Consider the following 15,967-nt stretch of genomic DNA (forward strand, 5'->3'; position numbering starts at 1 on the left):
GTCTCCTCCTCTTCCCCCTCCTAGGTTAACTCAGGTGAGGTGGAGCCGCTATAGTTCTGAATTCAAGGATCCCTTGATTGACAAGGAATATTATCGTAAGCCTGTGGGGGAGCTAACTGAGGAGGAGAAGTATGATCGGGAGCTCAAGAAGACTCAGCTCATCAAAGCTGCTCCAGCAGGGAAAACAAGTTCTGTGTTTGAAGACCCAGTCATCAGGTTAGATGGAAACAAACATTTGTTACATGGACTGGGACTATCCCAGGGAGGGTCTCTTGTGAGGATTCCGTGATACAGCCTTGGAGAGCTAAACATGTTGCTTTTCTTTTTAAAGTAAATTCACCAACATGATGATGAAAGGAGGAAACAAAGTACTGGCCAGATCCCTCGTGACTCAGGTAAACAGCACCTCCCTCCTCAGTCATCTTTCTTTTGCCCCCCACCCCGTAGCCTTGTACTTGGTACTTTCAGTGTAGCTTAAGAGGAAATGGATTCATATACCTATTATTAAGATTAATTTCCCTGCATGTGTACCAGCTTTAATGAAGCCCTGTAGGAGTCAACAACTGCCATTCCTTGGTGTTTCGGAAATAAACACACAATTACAAAAAAAGGGAAAATAAAACAACTGCCATTCCCCACCTCACTCACCCCGCCTCCACGCCACAAATCTCAGTCCACTCTTTTTGTCCTAGTCTAGCAAAGGGGGAGGCACTTAAAAACTTTGTTTTGGATGTGCTGTGAGAGGAGCTGCATTGCCATAGCAGAACCGGAGGATGGGAGTAAAGGGCAAGGTACTAGCTTGGCTGGGTAAACCCTTTAGGGAGCCTGGGGCAGCCTCTTCCACTGTATTCTTTTGCAGACTCTGGAAGCTGTGAAAAGGAAGCAGTTTGAGAAGTACCATTCCGCTTCTGCAGAGGAACAGGCAACCATCGAACGCAACCCCTACACCATCTTCCACCAAGCACTGAAAAACTGTGAGCCTGTGATTGGGCTGGTACCCATCCTCAAGGGAGGCCGTTTCTACCAGGTGAATGAATGGCCAGGGCAAGAAAGCAGGATCCCTCACATGTGAAACAAGATAGGTGGTACTTGGGAGTTGGGTCAAGATAGCTTTCTAGCTGGTGCAGTGGGATTGCACCTGTAATCTCAGCACTTTGGGAGCCTAATGCAGGATAGCTTGAGCTCAGGAGTTAGAGACCAGCAGGGCAACATAGGGAGACCCCATCTCTACAAAAAAAAAAAAAAAAAAATTAGCCAGCTGTGGTGGTGTGCACCTGTGCTCCCAACTACTCAGGAGGCTGAGGTAGGAGGATCACTTGAGTCCAGGAGGTTAAGGCTGCAGTGAGTTGTGATTGCGCCCTAAAGCTTGTCTCAGGAAAAAAAAAAAAAAAGCAGCTGGGCATGGTGACTCATAGCTATAATCCCAGCACTTTGGGAGGTCAAGGCCGGTGGATTACCTGAGGTTGGGAGTTGGAGACCAACATGGAGAAACCCTGTTTCTACTAAAAATACAAAATTAGCCAGGTGTGGTGGCGCATGTCTGTAATCCCAGCTACTTGGGAGGCTGAAGCTAGAGAATCGCTTGAACCCAGGAGGTGGAGGTTGCGGTGAACCGAGATCACGCCATTGCAGTGCAGCCTGGCGACAGAGCAATACTCAGTCTCAAAAAAAAAAAAAGAAAAGATTGAGACTGTCATGGTCCACTCGTCTGAGTCCTATAGCAGAAAAATTATAGGCAGAAGATGGAAGAGAGAAGAGAGCAAAAAGTACCTAAATAACATCTGGGAGCCCACCTCCCTTTACCTTCTTCTGTCAAGCATCCTGTGTGTCCTAACCTGTAAAATTCTCATGGTGAGGGACTCTTCATATCCTATCTTCGTATGCCAGTGTTTGCCATAGTGCTTGACCCATAACTGATGCTTCATCCGTGTTTGCTGAGCATTACTAGGTACCTCTTTCATAGCATTTAATTATATTGTATTGTCCTGAGTTTTCTTGTGTTCTCCTTTTTCAGTATCAACTCCATGGGGTAGGGACTTCTTCATTATTGTCTGCACTCTCGTGTCTGGCATGGTACTGACACATAGTGAAGGCCTAGCAAATTATTTTTGGACAGGGGGTCTTGTTTTTTTGTTTTTCTTTTAACTTTCTTTTTTTTTTTTTTGAGATGGAGTTTCACTCTTGCCCAGACTGGAGTGCAGTGGCGTAATCTCGGCTCTTGGCTCACTGCAGCCTCCGCATGCCAGGTTCAGGAGATTCTCCTGTCTCAGCCCCTGCACCTCACCCTCCACCACCGACCCCGAGTAGCTGGGATTACAGGTGGCCGCCACCATGCCAAGCTAATTTTTTGTACTTTTAGTAGAGTATGTTTGTATTTTAGTAGAGGGTTTTGCTGTGTCTGAAGACTGAAGGGGTCTTGTTTTTAGGTACCTATGGTCTGAGGCAGATAAGTCACCCCAGCTAATAGGGCTTTTCCTGTTTGGTTCTTATAACAACTTGGTAGGACTACCATTTAGGAGGGAAAATGGTCAATGCTTTTCTTCTTTTTCTTTTCTTTTTTTCTTTGAGACGAAGTCTTGCTCTGTTACCCAGGCTGGAGTGCAGTGGTGCAATCTTGGCTCACTGCAACCTCTGTCTCCTGGGTTCAAGCAGTTCTACCTCAGCCTCCCAAGTAGCTGGGATTACAGGCGCCTGCCACTGCGCCCAGCTAACTTTTGCATTTTTAGTAGAGATGAGGTTTCACCACGTTGACCAGACTGGTCTCGAACTTCTGACCTCAGGTAATCTGCCTGCCTCGGCCTCCCAAAGTGCTGGAATTACAGGCGTGCACCACCGCGCCTGGCCTTATTTTTCTTTTCGATATATGGAGACAAGGTCTTGTTATATTGACCAGCCTGGTCTTGAACTCCTGGGTTCAAGCAATCCTCGGCCTCCCAAAGTGCTGGGATTACAGGTGTGAGCCACTGTGCCTGGAGAGGCCAGTGCTTAATGAGTGTTTGCTGAATGAACGCCTCTTATGTCTGCTGCACTGGGGTCACCTGAAGGTGAGGGAAGCTCAAAGAAGACAAGACAGGCCCTTCTCACCAGGCCTGACCAGGGCTGGTCCAGAGGGAACGTGTGGCTACTCCTTAGAATTCAGGGAGGCAGGAGGCCCCAAACCCTGGCAGACTCTTGGACCAACTTGCCTATGTCCTGTCTCCCCAGGTCCCTGTACCCCTACCCGACAAGCGCCGCCGCTTCCTAGCCATGAAGTGGATGATCACGGAGTGCCGGGAGAACAAGCACCGGCGGACACTGATGCCGGAGAAGCTGTCACACGAGCTGCTGGAGGCTTTCCATAACCGGGGCCCTGTGATCAAGAGGAAGCATGAAATGCACAAGATGGCAGAGGCCAACCGTGCCCTGGCCCACTACCGCTGGTGGTAGAGTCTCCAGGAGGAGCCCAGGGCCCTCTGCCGCAGCAAACAGTGTGAGCCACTGCCAGGCTGAAAGCTCCCTGTGGGTTAGGGATGTGGTTCCTTTGTAAGGGTGGGCAGGCCTCATGAGAAAGAGGGAGCAGCATGTTCACTGTCCGCGAATCCTTCTTTCTTTGAGGCTGGAACTTGCTCTCTCTGCCCCCATTTCCTTTTATAAAGAGGGAGCACATTGACTTGGGAATTTCCTCCAGGAAACTCAGGGCCATCTTCTCTTCCCTTAGCTTGGGGTGGACCGTTGGATATAAAAGGAAGCAGTTTTAGTATTAGAAAAGATTTATTAGAAAATTCTCACGCTGAACTGGTGTAGCATGTGGTGCAGCATTCATTGAAACTGGCTGGAGGAAATAGGCTTGCTTCCAGAGTTGTCCTTGTACAAAATGTATAAAAAGCAGTTTCTGGTATGACTTGTGCTCTGCCTCCGCCCGTTGACATCCCAAAGCATCCCAATGGCTATGCTTACCCATTTTACAAATGGGTAAACTGAGGCACCAAGGTAGTAGTTGCACTAATGGTTACACAGTGCAGTGGCTCCTAGGAGTTGCTCTTCTCTGCCTGGCCCTGGTGGGAAGGTGGTGGGGAAAGGGGCTCAGGGCAGGACCATGGCATAAGTGGGAAACATCTCACCAGGAGATGGGAAAGTCTAGAAGGGAAGACACTCAAAGTCTGGAAGGGAAAAGTCTTTGGGTGAGGCAGAGACTCCACTGCCAGTTTCAGAGGTGTGTAGAAGAAAGGCCAGTGCTGGCAAGGAAGCCCTGATCTGGAGGCCTAGTCGGAGACTTCGCTGTAATAATACTTGTGAGCAGCTGGCGTCGTCTTCCAGCCGGCCGCCCGGAACTCAATGATCTCCAGCAGCAGCAGCTGGGCCAGGGAGCTGAGGCCAGTTGGGAGCAGGAAGCCATCCCGGATCAGCACAAAGAGCTCATCCATGCGCTGCCCATTCATTTTCTCCAGCTGCTCCCCGACCCGGTGCAGCTGTAGCACCAAACAGTCCACCTGCAGGGGACGGCGGGGGGCGGGGGGTAACACGAGTGAACTGGGGCAGGGTCAGCCTGTCACACAGCATTTGCCAAGTGCCAGGTGCTGTGCCTTGCCTTTACACTCATTCCCTTGCTCCCTCCTCACCATCCAGTGGGTACTTCTTCACCACTGAAGCAGAGCTATCACTAATGGTCTGAATTTGACTGGTTTTACAGCTCTGCAGTGTTGTAGAGTTTTGCAGGAGCCAGCTGTGCTGTGCTGATGGTATCATTCTCTTACTCAAGCATTTTCAGTGGCTCCTAGCAGACTTCCACATCTTACACAAAAAGAAATGAGTTCCGGGACTTCCTGAGGTCCCTCGTCTGGCCAGGCTCCACTCAAACCTGTCTCCAAACCACTCCTTCATCCCGCTCTCCTGCCTCCCTCACACTGCCTGACCCTGGTTTGGCTTTGGGGCCATCTGTACCCACAGCTAGCCATGGCTCGCACAGCTGCCATCAGAGGTTGGCTTTCTGACTGAGAAGGAAGCTGCTGAGCCAGTAGGTTTTGGCTGCTGTCTGTATTGGATGAATTCCAGACCTGGCAGCTTGTCCTGTAATTCTGACAGGCCTTAAACACCCCCACACTCCTGCCCCAGAAGTGACACCGTCCTCAAAGGCCTCCATGAGCAGTGAGCTGACACTCGGCTGAGCCAGACTGTCCATCCCGTAGCCTTCTGTGCTTGTACCGGGGCTGGGGCCACCCACCTCCTCCTCCTTGCTCAAACTGTCTGGCTGGGCCAGCCGGAAGAGGCAGTCATAGACAGGGTTCACCAGGGCCATCATGGGCATGTTGTTCACCTGTGAGGGAGAGGAGGGGTCAGAGCACCAGGCTTAGTGGCCAAGGGAAACAGTCCAACCTGGGCCTCGGGTGACAGGCCATGTCGCCTCCCAGGGTGGCTGCCGGGGCCTCACCCTCAGGTAGTCAAAGATGTTGCAGATAAAGGTGACATAGCAGACCCAGCCCTGCAGGGAGCGTGCTCGCAGCTGCTCCCGAGCCTGGTACTCCTGCTGCAGCCGGTTGAGGAGTCCACGCCGGAAGACACTCTGGCCTGCTTGTTTACTCTCTGCCTGTGAGCCAGGGAGAGGAAGGTGAAGGGTGGGGGGCGGTGCCCCTGCAACCCCACCCATCCTATGCCTCTTTATGTCTTTGAGCTAGACCCTGTGCATCTCTGTCCTGCAGGCCAGGCCTTCTGCCCACTCCTGAAGCACCTTCCTCAAAGCAGCTTCCTTTACTCTCCCGACCCCCAACCTGAATGATGGCGTAGCACATGCGTCCTGCTTCCTTGCTGAACACACAGTCCTGCAGAGAATGGTCCACAATGACATTGGCCACTTTCTCCAAGTCCACAGCACCCGGATCTAGGGGTAGAGATATGAGGGGAGTCTAGAGCTGCTGCTTTATCACATTTGCCTCCACCTGCTTCTAAGAACTTGAGATATTTAGAGTAGAGCACTTTCATATGCTTGAAGTGAAAGAGATCAGAAATCATACAGAGGACAGTGACTCCAGTGGTGCAATCAGCGCATGGTACTTACAAGAAATCATGGCCGAGGGGGGAGGGATTGCATTGGGAGTTATACCTGATGTAAATGACGAGTTGATGGGTGCTGACGAGTTGATGGGTGCAGCACACCAACATGGCACAAGTATACATATGTAACAAACCTGCACGTTATGCACATGTACCCTTGAACTTAAAGTATAATTAAAAAAAAAAAAAAAGGCCAGGCACGGTGGCTCACGCCTGTAATCCCAGCACTTTGGGAGGCCGAGACGGGTGGATCACGAGGTCAGGAGATCGAGACCATCCTGGCTAACATGGTGAAACCCCGTCTCTACTAAAAAATACAAAAAACTAGCTGGGCGAGGTGGCGGGCGCCTGTAGTCCCAGCTACTCAGGAGGCTGAGGCAGGAGAATGGCGTGAACCCGGGAGGCGGAGCTTGCAGTGAGCTGAGATCTGGCCACTGCACTCCAGCCTGGGTGACAGAGCGAGACTCCGTCTCAAAAAAAAAAAATCATGGCCGAGCTCAATGGCTCACGCCTGTAATCCCAACACTTTGGGAGACCAAGGTGGGTGGATCACCTGGGGTCAGGAGTTTGAGACCAGCCTGGCTAACATAGTGAAACCCCATCTCTACTAAAAATACAAAAATTAGCCACGTGTGGCGGCTTGTGCATCATCTCATGTCATCCCAGCTATTTGGGAGGCTGGGGCAAGAGAATCGCTTGAACTCGGGAGGCACAGATTGTAGTGAGCCGAGATCATGCCATTGCACTCCAGCCTGGGCAACAAAGCAAGACTCTGTCTCAAAAAAAAAAAAAAAAGAAAAAGAAAAAAGAAATAATACAAAGGGCCCGGTGTGGTGGCTCACGCATGTAATCCCAGCAGTTTGGGAGGCCGAGGCGGGTGGATCACCTGAGGTCAGGAGGTCAAGACCAGCCTGGTCAACATGGTGAAACCCCGTCTCTACAAAAATACAAAAAAATTAGCTGGGCATGGTGGCGGGCACCTGTCACCCCAGCTACTTGGGAGGCTGAGGCAGGAAAATTGCTTGAACCTAGGAGGCGAAGGTTGCAGTGAGCCAAGATTGTGCCATTGCACTCCAGCCTGGGCAACAAGAGAGAAACTGTCTCAAAAAAAAAAAAAAAAAAGAGAAAAGAAACCATACAGAGGACAGTAACCATACAAACAGCTTTAGCTGTCTGCTGACTGTTGCCCAGTCAGAGAAGATGGGGAGGGGTTATGTGGCTGGTAGGAACCAATCAAAGTAAGAATGTAGTTTCTCAGGAAACACATCTTTTCCTGGCACTAGGTTGAGGAAGGAATACTAACCAGGACATGCCTCCAACAGCAGTTTCACAAGTTTTTTTTTTTTTTTTTTGAGACGGAGTCTCCCTCTGTTGCCCAGGCTGGAGCGCAGTGGCCGGATCTCGGCTCACTGCAAGTTCCGCCTCCTGGGTTTACGCCATTCTCCTGCCTCAGCCTCCCGAGTAGCTGGGACTACAGGCGCCCACCACCTCGCCCGGCTAGTTTTTTTTGTATTTTTTTTAGTAGACACGGGGTTTTACCGTGTTAGCCAGGATGGTCTCGATCTCCTGACCTCGTGATCCGCCGGTCTCAGCCTCCCAGAGTGCTGGGATTACAGGCTTGAGCCACCGCGCCCGGCCAGAAATAGTGTTTTTATAAGGCACAGGGCCTCCCAGCAGGCTCAGCTTGGCACATGATGGGTGCTGCTAATTATTAGTTGAAGACAAACTTCTGTCCTGCGTGTTACAGCGGGAAGGCATCAGGCGAGGGCAATTACTATAGCTCCTCTGGCAGACGGAATATTCTCCACCTGTCTCAAAGCACGCAGCTGTGCATTCAAGAGACAGGGCTATGGCAGCACAGAAACGAGCAATTCAAATGTAAGCGCTTCAAGGGCAGGAGCTGTGTTCTTTTTTTTATGATTAAACTTTTTGTTGTTGTTCTTGAGACAGAGTCTTGCTCTGTTAGCCAGGCTGGAATGTAGTGGCAGGACCATGGCTCATGGCACCCTCACCCCCCCAGGCTCAATCAATTCTCCCACCTCAGCATCTTAAGTAGCTGGGACCACAGGTGCGTGCCACCATGACCGGCTAATTTTTCAATTTTTTTTTATTTTGTAGAGATGGGGTTTACACCATGTTTCCCGGACTGGTCTTGAACTCCTGGACTCAAGCAATCTGCCCACCTTGGCTTTCCAAAGTGCTGGAACTACAGGCATGAGCCACTGCGCCCAGCCCTATGGTTAAACTTTTAAAAAAGTCTTTACAGTCTGAGAGGTGACTGATTCATACTCCAAAATAATGGCCTCAATGTAGCTTGTCTTCCAGTTCAAGAATTACGTTGCCGATTCCTATCGTCAGAGAATGAGGGGAGGGGTGGAGGCATTCACCAGGTTCAGCCTCTGGTGCTGCCTACAGGGGCCCTTCTCTGTGGCTCCTGACCCCAGCTCAGGAAGGGGTCCCGTGCTCACCTTTGAGTGCTGTCTTCAGCAGCTGCTGCGTCTCTGCATCAAAGGACTGGATTTTATACTCCTCTCTACTGGGCTCCCCCATGACTAGCCAGCCCCAGTAGCTCTTGACTGGGCTGGGACTAAGGACAGCACCTGGGGAAGAGAAGAGGCGAAGGGAGCGGCCTCAGGTGTGGAGCGCAGGGCGGGTTCCGTCCTGCAGACCCTGGGCGGGGCTGACGGCGCTCGGACAGGGGCTCCAGGGCGGTCCGTGGCGTGCGGTGGTTGGCTGACGGCCCACCAGGCTTGGCTTCTGGCGGGGACTGGGCATCAGCCAGGCACCTGCTGCTCAGTTTAGAAACCCCTTGCTTGTGGGATTACACAAGAGCGAGAAGCTGAAGCAGGAAAGCGCCCACCCTCCAGTCCCAGCCGGAGGCAGGAGTGGACTGGGGCAGGGTGTGTGCGGGCGGACGTTACGGTTGCTTAAATAAACCGGCCTGACGCTGCTGGCCCAGCAAGATGCCGGGTGAAGGCCAGGCTGGGAGCTCCAAGCGGTGCGACTCTGTCCCCAGCAGGGTTCCAAGGCCCTCTCCCCAACCCTCCCTTTCTGGCTTTTGCCTAGTCCTTCGGTCTAAACACCCGCCACTGCATCCCCCGGATGGGGCCGGCCTGCGTAGGTAGGAACGCAGGCGCCCTGTCCGCCCCCTAGACCCGGGCCAGCTTCTCCCCGGGACAGACTGGTGGGACCGGCTCCCGAGTGGCTGTAACCCGGCCTTACTCACTCGAGACTCCTATTCCTAAGCTCCATTATGGAGCTTTCCTCTTACAGTGGGGGGCAGGATGATGCGAACCCGAGAGGTGGCTCCCGCCGGAGGGTCCCCTCTGGCCATAGGAGGCGCCTTTAGGGTCTCCAGCCCTCGACCGCTCCCCCCGTGCCCAGAACGCCCCTTCCAGCGCACAGGGCGGACTGCGTAGCCCACGGCGCAGGATCCCGCGGGCGGGAGAGGCGGCGTGGGCGCCGGGACCCACCTGTCGGGCCGGCGGCGCGCGCGCGTGCCCGGGGCCGCTCGGCCGCTGGGAGCGCGCAACCAGCGTCCGGCGCTGCGGGGGCCGCCGTGAGCTCATCTCCTCGCGCAGCGCCGGGGAAGGGCCGGCTCGCCGGCGCCACCTGCCGGGCCCCCGGGGCACTGCCCTGGCCTCCAGGCCGCCCCGGAAGCCACCTCGCCCGCGTGGGATCCTGCTACGCTGCCACTCAGCCGCAGGCGGAACTCGCTCGGCTCGTCACCTCTTCACCCGGTGCGCCTCGGCCCTGTCAGGGCCCACGCCGGACCTGCCGGATCCTCGATCTTGCGCGTGGCCCCGCACCCGGCCCTCCCCGGAGCTCAGGTGCACGGGGCCGGGAGACGCCGCTGGGCTGCGCGGCGCGGGAGGAGCCTGCAGAGGGCGTGGTGGGGACCCGGTGGGAGAAGGAACAGCATCTGCCCTGGTCGCACCACTTTCCCCGTTCCCCTCACCCAGGTAGAGAAGGCAGGGGCTGCAGGACCCGGGCCAGCCACAACCCTCTCCCGCTCCAAGGAGGACATGGTCGAAGCGAGTTTCAGGTCGGAGGGGCAGCCCTGAGAAAGGGGCCCCGTGGGCAACTCGCGGCCGTCGGTTGTTGCGAGTGCCCCTGAAGTGGCGCGGACCGGTCCACCGCCCGGCGTCTGCCCTGGGTGACAGGAGGGCACCTAGAAGAGGGGAAGAACTGCCGCCGCTCCTGCCGCGGGACCGGGAGGAGCGTTGCCGGCGCTGCCCGCGTTTTCGCCTCCTTTTAAAAGAACCGCCAAAGTGGTCACCGAAAACGGAGGATAAAGAGAACGCTCAGCTGCAGCAAAAGAAACCAATGGGCAGGAGAGATGAAGAGAAGGAGCTTTAACGGAATTTCATAAAAAATACATTCAGGCAGCTGCACCCTCGCGGCCCCCGCCGCAGCCTGGACCTTGGGAACCAGCAGCCCTGAGCCAGGAAGCCCCGAGCCAGGAAGCCCCAGCATTCAGGGCCCAGACAGACCCCAAAATCCCAGACCAGAGGCAGGGAAGGATGGTGCGAGGAGGAGCCCAGGACCCACACGCCAGGGCCAGCGCCGGCTCCCAGTGGGTGCCTCCTTCCAAGGCTGGAGAGGGAGGCAGAATGGAGGGCTTCCCAGGTCGGAGCAACCCTACAGGCCGGGCAGGTGGAGGGAAGGGTGCAGGTCATGTTCTGGAGACCTCCCCGCAGCCTGGAACTGGTTTCTCCTCTGCCTCTCTGCCTGTGGGTGTCCCTGTGCTCTGGTAACACCCCAGGCACCAGCTGTGCCCTCACCAGGCTGCCTGCCCGCCCCTTCTGCCATCCGCATCAGCGGGCTGCTTCAGAGCCACGGCCCTTCTGCGGCTACAGGGGCGGATGCACCCACAGCATGCTCTGCACTGAGGAGCAGGCAGTGGGCGCTGATGCCACCTGCCCTGCCGACAGCTCCTCACCCAGCAAGGCCGACCCAGCCCCGGGTGAAAGAGGAGCGAGTGAGGTAGATTGGGGAGAGGCTGCACCTTCACCCATGCCTGCCCACAACATGGCCCCTCCACTTCCTGCACGGGCGCTGGGAACTGCTTTCCATGGAGCCCCACGGCCATGACCAGCCCGGTGCTGGGAGAGGACGGCCTGGGTGGTGTGTTGTCTGCAGACACGAAGATCTGGGCACGGGGCCCAGGAAGTGAATGGCTCAGCCTGGAGTTTCCCCCAGCACTAGAAGCAGAGCTGCCAAGGGCTGCAGCTGTGGAGAACATGGGATTTGAGGAAGGCAGGAGTCTTTTCCGTCATACTTTGTGAGCAGGCAGATGTGCCGGGGAGACGGAAGATAAGGAATGTGCGTTTAGCTTTAATGTCTGTTAAATAGGTTGGGAAAAACAGGCCGAGTGTGGGGACCTGACTCCTGCAAAGGGCCTACTGCAGCCCTCTGCACTCAAGCAGCAGCCCCATCCAGACCAGGAGCGTTCTGTTCTCCGGGCAGACAGGGCTGACAGGTGTAGGACGGCATCTCTTTCCTTTGGAGTGTGGGCTGGGGTCAGAGGAGAAACAGCAACTTCCTGCTCCTTCTCGCTGTGTCGTTGCTTCACCGTAGACCACGTCCTGCATTCCCTCTGATCCTCGCATGGGGAGAGCCCTGGACCTTCTGGTGGTGTCCCAGCTGGGTGGGTTCAAGGCTGCCACCCTGCTGGGGGCAGCTGGCCCGCAGGGAAGGGCCAGACAGCACCTCTCAGTGGAGACTGAATCTTCCTTCAGGAGGCTGCCTCCAGGAAAGACCCGGGGTCCTTCCTGCGCTCAGCGCTGGCTGGCTGTCCTGTTCATGCAGTGGAAGGCATTACAGAAGAATTCATACCAGAAGAACATGAAGCCTGTGGAGAGGGCAGCCTTCAGCAAGCTGGGGGACAGGCCCTTGAAGAAGCCCAGGGCACCTTCCTTTTGCAGCACCTGCTTGGCACAGTCCATGAGGCCCTTGTATCTGCGCACCTGGGGAGAGGAAAGGGATGAAAACATGGATGTCCACTCTGTTCCCATCAACACAGCCCCTGGCACATCACAGCTCTTAAGAAGTACTTGCTGGACAGGCCGGGCGCGGTGGCTCAAGCCTGTAATCCCAGCACTTTGGGAGGCCGAGACGGGCGGATCACGAGGTCAGGAGATCGAGACCATTCTGGCTAACACAGTGAAACCCCGTCTCTACTAAAAATACAAAAACTTAGCCGGGCGAGGTGGCAGGCGCCTGTAGTCCCAGCTACTCGGGAGGCTGAGGCAGGAGAATGGCGTAAACCCGGGAGGCGGAGCTTGCAGTGAGCTGAGATCCGGCCACTGCACTCCAGCCTGGGTGACAGAGCAAGACTCCGTCTCAAAAAAAAAAAAAAAAAGAAGTACTTGCTGGACAAAGGAATGAATGCAAAATAGCAAATATTTTTATTTTACTTTTTCATTGAGGCAGAATTTCTCTCTGTTGCCCAGGCTGGAATGCAGTGGCACAATCTTGGCTCATTGCAGCCTCTGCCTCCCAGGTTCAAGCGATTCTCCTGCCTCAGCCTCCTGAGTAGCTGGGATTACAGACACACACCACCACCCCCGGCTAATTTTTTGTATTTTTAGTAGAGATGCAGTTTCGCCATGTTGGCCAGGCTGGTCTTGAACTCCTGACCTCAGGTGATCCACCTGCTTCAGCCTCCTAATGTGCTGGGATTACAGTCGTGGGCAACCATGCCCAGCTCAAAATAGCAAATAAATTAATCTCATTTTTTGTACTGCAATTAGGTTAAGACTGAATAGCTGACAGGCCTAGAAATCAGCAGCTGGACAGAGCTCCTTCCTGCCCAGGAAGAACGGCTGCCTGTGGCTCCAAAGGATCCAGCAATGGCTCCGGAACCTCTTCCCAGAGGTGTCTCTGACCCTTCACCTCATCCCACCTGATCCCCCTTGGGCAGCAGATCTGAACCTGGCCCTCAGTAGCTCTCAGCCAGGCCTCCCTGCCTCCAGCTCACCCTCTCCAGCTGACCTCATGCACTGCTGCCAGACTTTCGTCCCCAGGCACAGCCCTCCTCAGGCCTGGCTTCCCTCCAAAAGCTGCAGTAACTCATAGTGACATCATGAGAAATCAAGTTCAAACCCCAAGATCTGCCATTCAAGGCACTGCACCATTTCGCCTTGATTTCCCTCCCTGATCTGACCTCCACTGTCCTCCCACATGCCCTTCCCACCTCTGGCCAGACTGGATTACACTAGTCTTCGTTAGCAGCAAGGCCTCCCTCTGCCATCCTGGGCTCCCACCATCACTCCCTATCCAAATTCAAACTGTCCCTTCATGCTGGGTGCAGTGGCGCATGCCTGCAGTTCCAGCTACTTGGGAGGCTGAGAGGGGAGGATCGCTTGAGCCCAGGAGTTCGAGACCACCCTAGGCAACAGAGTGATGTCCCATTTAAAAAAAAAAAGAAAGAAAAGAAAACAAACTCTTCAGGACAAGTTGGTAAGTGGAAAAGGGAGGTTACAAACCTTGTATACAGTGTATCCCCATTTTTGTTAAAATGTACACTGTATTTATGAAAAGAAATAAAACTACATTGAACGTTTCTATGTGGTTATCTGTGGTAGTGAAATTACAAGGGATTTTGGTCTTTTTTTTTTTTTTTTTGAGACGGAGTCTCACTCTGTCGCCCAAGATGGTGTGCAGTGGTGTGATTATAGCTCACTGCAGCCTCGAACTCCTGGGCTCAAGCAATTATCCTGCCTCAGACTGTCCAGTAGCTGGAACTACAGGCACACACCACCATGCCTGGCTAATTTTTAAATTTTTATTTTGTAGAGACGGGGTCTTGCTATATTGACCAGGCTGGTTTCAGACTCCTGGCCTCAAGTGATCTTCCCATTTTGGCCTCCCAAAGTGTTGGGATCACAGGTGTGATCGACTACAGCTGGCTTGGTCTTTGTTTTTGTCTATCTAAATTCTCTAAAGTTTCCTACAAAGAAAATGCATTATAACTACAAACCCAACTCTTTCTCTTCCCCCAAGGAAGGAATGCTCTCTCCCTACCTTGCCTCCCATTCCATGCCATCCCTCTCCTCTGACATTGTCAGGCATATTTTTTCATGCCTCCACATCTCAGGTTCCAGGATACACAGGGGAGAGCCCTGGAACTGCCCATCCTTACCCTACCCCCAACCCTACCCATTGATGACCAAAAGAAAGGGAGTATGTAAAAATCTGAGCAACTGAGGAGTGACTACTAAGACTACAACATGACCTAGCATCGGGTTTCTCTGAATGGCCAACTCTCCTAGCGCGCATAAAATACAACTTCGGGCCGGGCGCGGTGGCTCAAGCGTGTAATCCCAGCACTTTGGGAGGCTGAGATGGGTGGATCACGAGGTCAGGAGATCAAGACCATCCTGGCTAACACGGTGAAACCCTGTCTCTACTAAAAAATACAAAACACTAGCTGGGCGAGGTGGCGGGCGCCTGTAGTCCCAGCTACTCGGGAGGCCGAGGCAGGAGAATGGCGTAAACCCGGCAAGCGGAGCTTGCAGTGAGCTAAGATCCGGCCACTGCACTCCAGCCTGGGCGACAGAGCGAGACTCTGTCTCAAAAAATAAATAAATAAAAATACAACTTTGGCCCGGGTGCGGCAGCTCATGCCTGTAATCCCAGCACTTTGGGAGGTTGAGGCGGACAGATCAACTGAGGTCAGGAGTTCGAGACCACCTTGGCCAATGTGGTGAAACCCCATCTCACATGGTGAAACCCCATCTCTACTAAAAATACAAAAATTAGGACATGGTGGCGGGCGCCTATAATCCCAGCTACTCAGAGGCTAAGGCAGGAGAATTGCTTGAACCAGGGAGGCAGAGGCTGCAGTGAGCCAAGATCACGCCACTGCACTCCAGCTTGGACAAAAGAGTGAGACTCCGTCTCAAAAACTATATGGCCAGGCACAGTGGTTCACGCCCGTAATCCCAGCACTTTGGGAGGGCGAGGCAGATGGATCACCTGAGGTCAGGAATTCGAGACCAGCCTGGCTAACATGGTGAAACCCTGTCTCTACTAAAAATACAAAAAATTAGCTGGGTGTGGTGGCACGCGCCTGTAATCCCAGCTACTTGGGAGGCTGAGGCAGGAGAATTGCTTGAACCCAGGAGGCGGAGGTTGCAGTGAGCCAAGATCACGCCATTGCACTCCAGGCTGGGCAACAAGAGCAAAACTCCATTTCAAAACAAAAACCAAAAGCAAAAACAAAAAAATACATATATATAACTTAGTTGCTCAAATTCACCCCATTCCAGAACAGCTACAGCAAAACCCCTTTTCTATGTTCTTTAATATTTGGGGACCTTCTCTATGTGAATGTATTCTACGTCCACACTGCACTGGACATGTTTTGTTTTTTTGGTTTTTTTTGAGACGGAGTGTCGCTCTGTCACCCAGGCTGGAGTGCAGTGGTGTGATCGCGGTTCACTGTAACATCTGCCTCCCAGGTTCAAGCGATTCTCCTGTTTCACCTTCCCGAGTAGCTGGGACTTCAGGTGCCCACCACCATGCCCAGCTAATTTTTATATTTTTAGTAGAAACGGGGTTTTACCATGTTGATCAGGCTGGTCTCGAACTCCTGATGTCAGGTGATCCACTAGCCTTGGCCTCCCAAAATGTTGGGATTACAGGTGTGAGCCACAACGCCCACACCCAGCCTCTGGACATGTTTTTTTTTTGAGACGGAGTCTCACTCTGTTGCCCAGGCTGGAGTGCAGTGGCGTGATCTCAGCTCACTGCAAGCTCCACCTCCTGGGCTCATGCCATTCTCCTGCCTCGCCGGGCGCGGTGGCTCAAGCCTGTAATCCCAGCACTTTGGGAGGCCGAGTCGGGCGGATCACGAGGTCAGGAGATCGAGACCATCCTGGCTAACCCGGTGAAACCCCGTCTCTACTAAAAAATACAAAAAAACTAGCCGGGC

At 53.8% G+C, this 15,967-nt stretch overlaps 4 protein-coding genes and 1 pseudogene across 14 annotated transcripts in view; 3 read left to right on the forward strand and 2 right to left on the reverse strand.

Moving 5' to 3' along the window:
* Positions 1-3,880, forward strand: part of MRPS7 (mitochondrial ribosomal protein S7) — a 4,703-nt gene extending 823 nt beyond the window's left edge. Inside the window, exons 2-6 of one of the 2 annotated variants that reach the window (XM_025363859.1) lie at positions 25-216; positions 332-395; positions 860-1,027; positions 3,205-3,469; positions 3,698-3,867. In XM_025363859.1, the coding sequence (XP_025219644.1) occupies positions 25-216; positions 332-395; positions 860-1,027; positions 3,205-3,426 (646 nt within the window). In that variant the 3' untranslated portion in view covers positions 3,427-3,469; positions 3,698-3,867. Of the gene's footprint in view, positions 1-24; positions 217-331; positions 396-859; positions 1,028-3,204 lie in introns of both variants that reach the window. The other variant, XM_025363858.1, reaches the window with a different exon arrangement.
* MIF4GD (MIF4G domain containing) lies at positions 3,732-9,643 on the reverse strand. 7 transcript variants are annotated; one of them, XM_025363853.1, is made up of 7 exons: positions 9,640-9,643; positions 8,496-8,627; positions 7,755-7,853; positions 5,745-5,854; positions 5,408-5,563; positions 5,201-5,293; positions 3,732-4,469 (listed from the first exon to the last, which is right to left on the reverse strand). In XM_025363853.1, exons 2-7 carry the CDS (start codon positions 8,575-8,577, stop codon positions 4,242-4,244), a joined length of 768 nt encoding a protein of 255 aa, XP_025219638.1. In that variant the 5' UTR covers positions 8,578-8,627; positions 9,640-9,643; the 3' UTR covers positions 3,732-4,241. The 7 variants fall into 7 exon arrangements, with proteins under 7 accessions (XP_025219638.1, XP_025219636.1, XP_025219635.1 ...); XM_025363851.1 differs by lacking the exon at positions 9,640-9,643 and adding an exon at positions 9,501-9,582; XM_025363850.1 differs by lacking the exon at positions 9,640-9,643 and adding an exon at positions 9,501-9,582 and having other exon boundaries at positions 7,755-7,874.
* LOC112610151 (translation initiation factor IF-2-like) lies at positions 8,991-10,412 on the forward strand. The gene is made up of 3 exons (XM_025363485.1): positions 8,991-8,997; positions 9,094-9,148; positions 9,412-10,412. The coding sequence occupies exons 1-3, from the start codon at positions 8,991-8,993 to the stop codon at positions 10,142-10,144; spliced, it is 795 nt and encodes a 264-aa protein (XP_025219270.1). The 3' UTR covers positions 10,145-10,412.
* Positions 10,409-11,124, forward strand: LOC112610384 (annotated as a pseudogene).
* A 216-nt stretch (positions 11,125-11,340) lies between these two features.
* Positions 11,341-15,967, reverse strand: part of SLC25A19 (solute carrier family 25 member 19) — a 20,622-nt gene continuing 15,995 nt past the window's right edge. For all 4 annotated transcript variants that reach the window (XM_025363847.1, XM_025363846.1, XM_025363848.1 and 1 more), the window contains one exon: positions 11,341-11,996. In XM_025363847.1, coding sequence (XP_025219632.1) covers positions 11,808-11,996 — 189 coding nt within the window. In that variant the 3' untranslated portion in view covers positions 11,341-11,807. The remainder of the gene's footprint in view (positions 11,997-15,967) is intronic.

The sequence above is a fragment of the Theropithecus gelada genome, chromosome 16, assembly GCF_003255815.1.
Source record: "Theropithecus gelada isolate Dixy chromosome 16, Tgel_1.0, whole genome shotgun sequence".
Classification (NCBI taxonomy): Eukaryota; Metazoa; Chordata; class Mammalia; order Primates; family Cercopithecidae; genus Theropithecus; species Theropithecus gelada.

Coding starts and splice junctions, on each gene's coding strand:
- MIF4GD (XM_025363850.1), bottom strand. CDS start 8,577: ATGGGGGAGCCCAGTAGAGAGGAGTATAAAATCCAGTCCTTTGATGCA. Junction 7,875..8,495: donor GCTGAAGACAGCACTCAAAG/GTGAGCACGGGA, acceptor GTGCTGCCATAG/CCCTGTCTCTTGAATGCACA. Junction 5,855..7,754: donor CTGTAACACGCAGGACAGAA/GTTTGTCTTCAA, acceptor CTCTACCCCTAG/ATCCGGGTGCTGTGGACTTG.
- LOC112610151 (XM_025363485.1), top strand. Junction 9,149..9,411: donor GATGGGGCCGGCCTGCGTAG/GTAGGAACGCAG, acceptor CCCCGTGCCCAG/AACGCCCCTTCCAGCGCACA.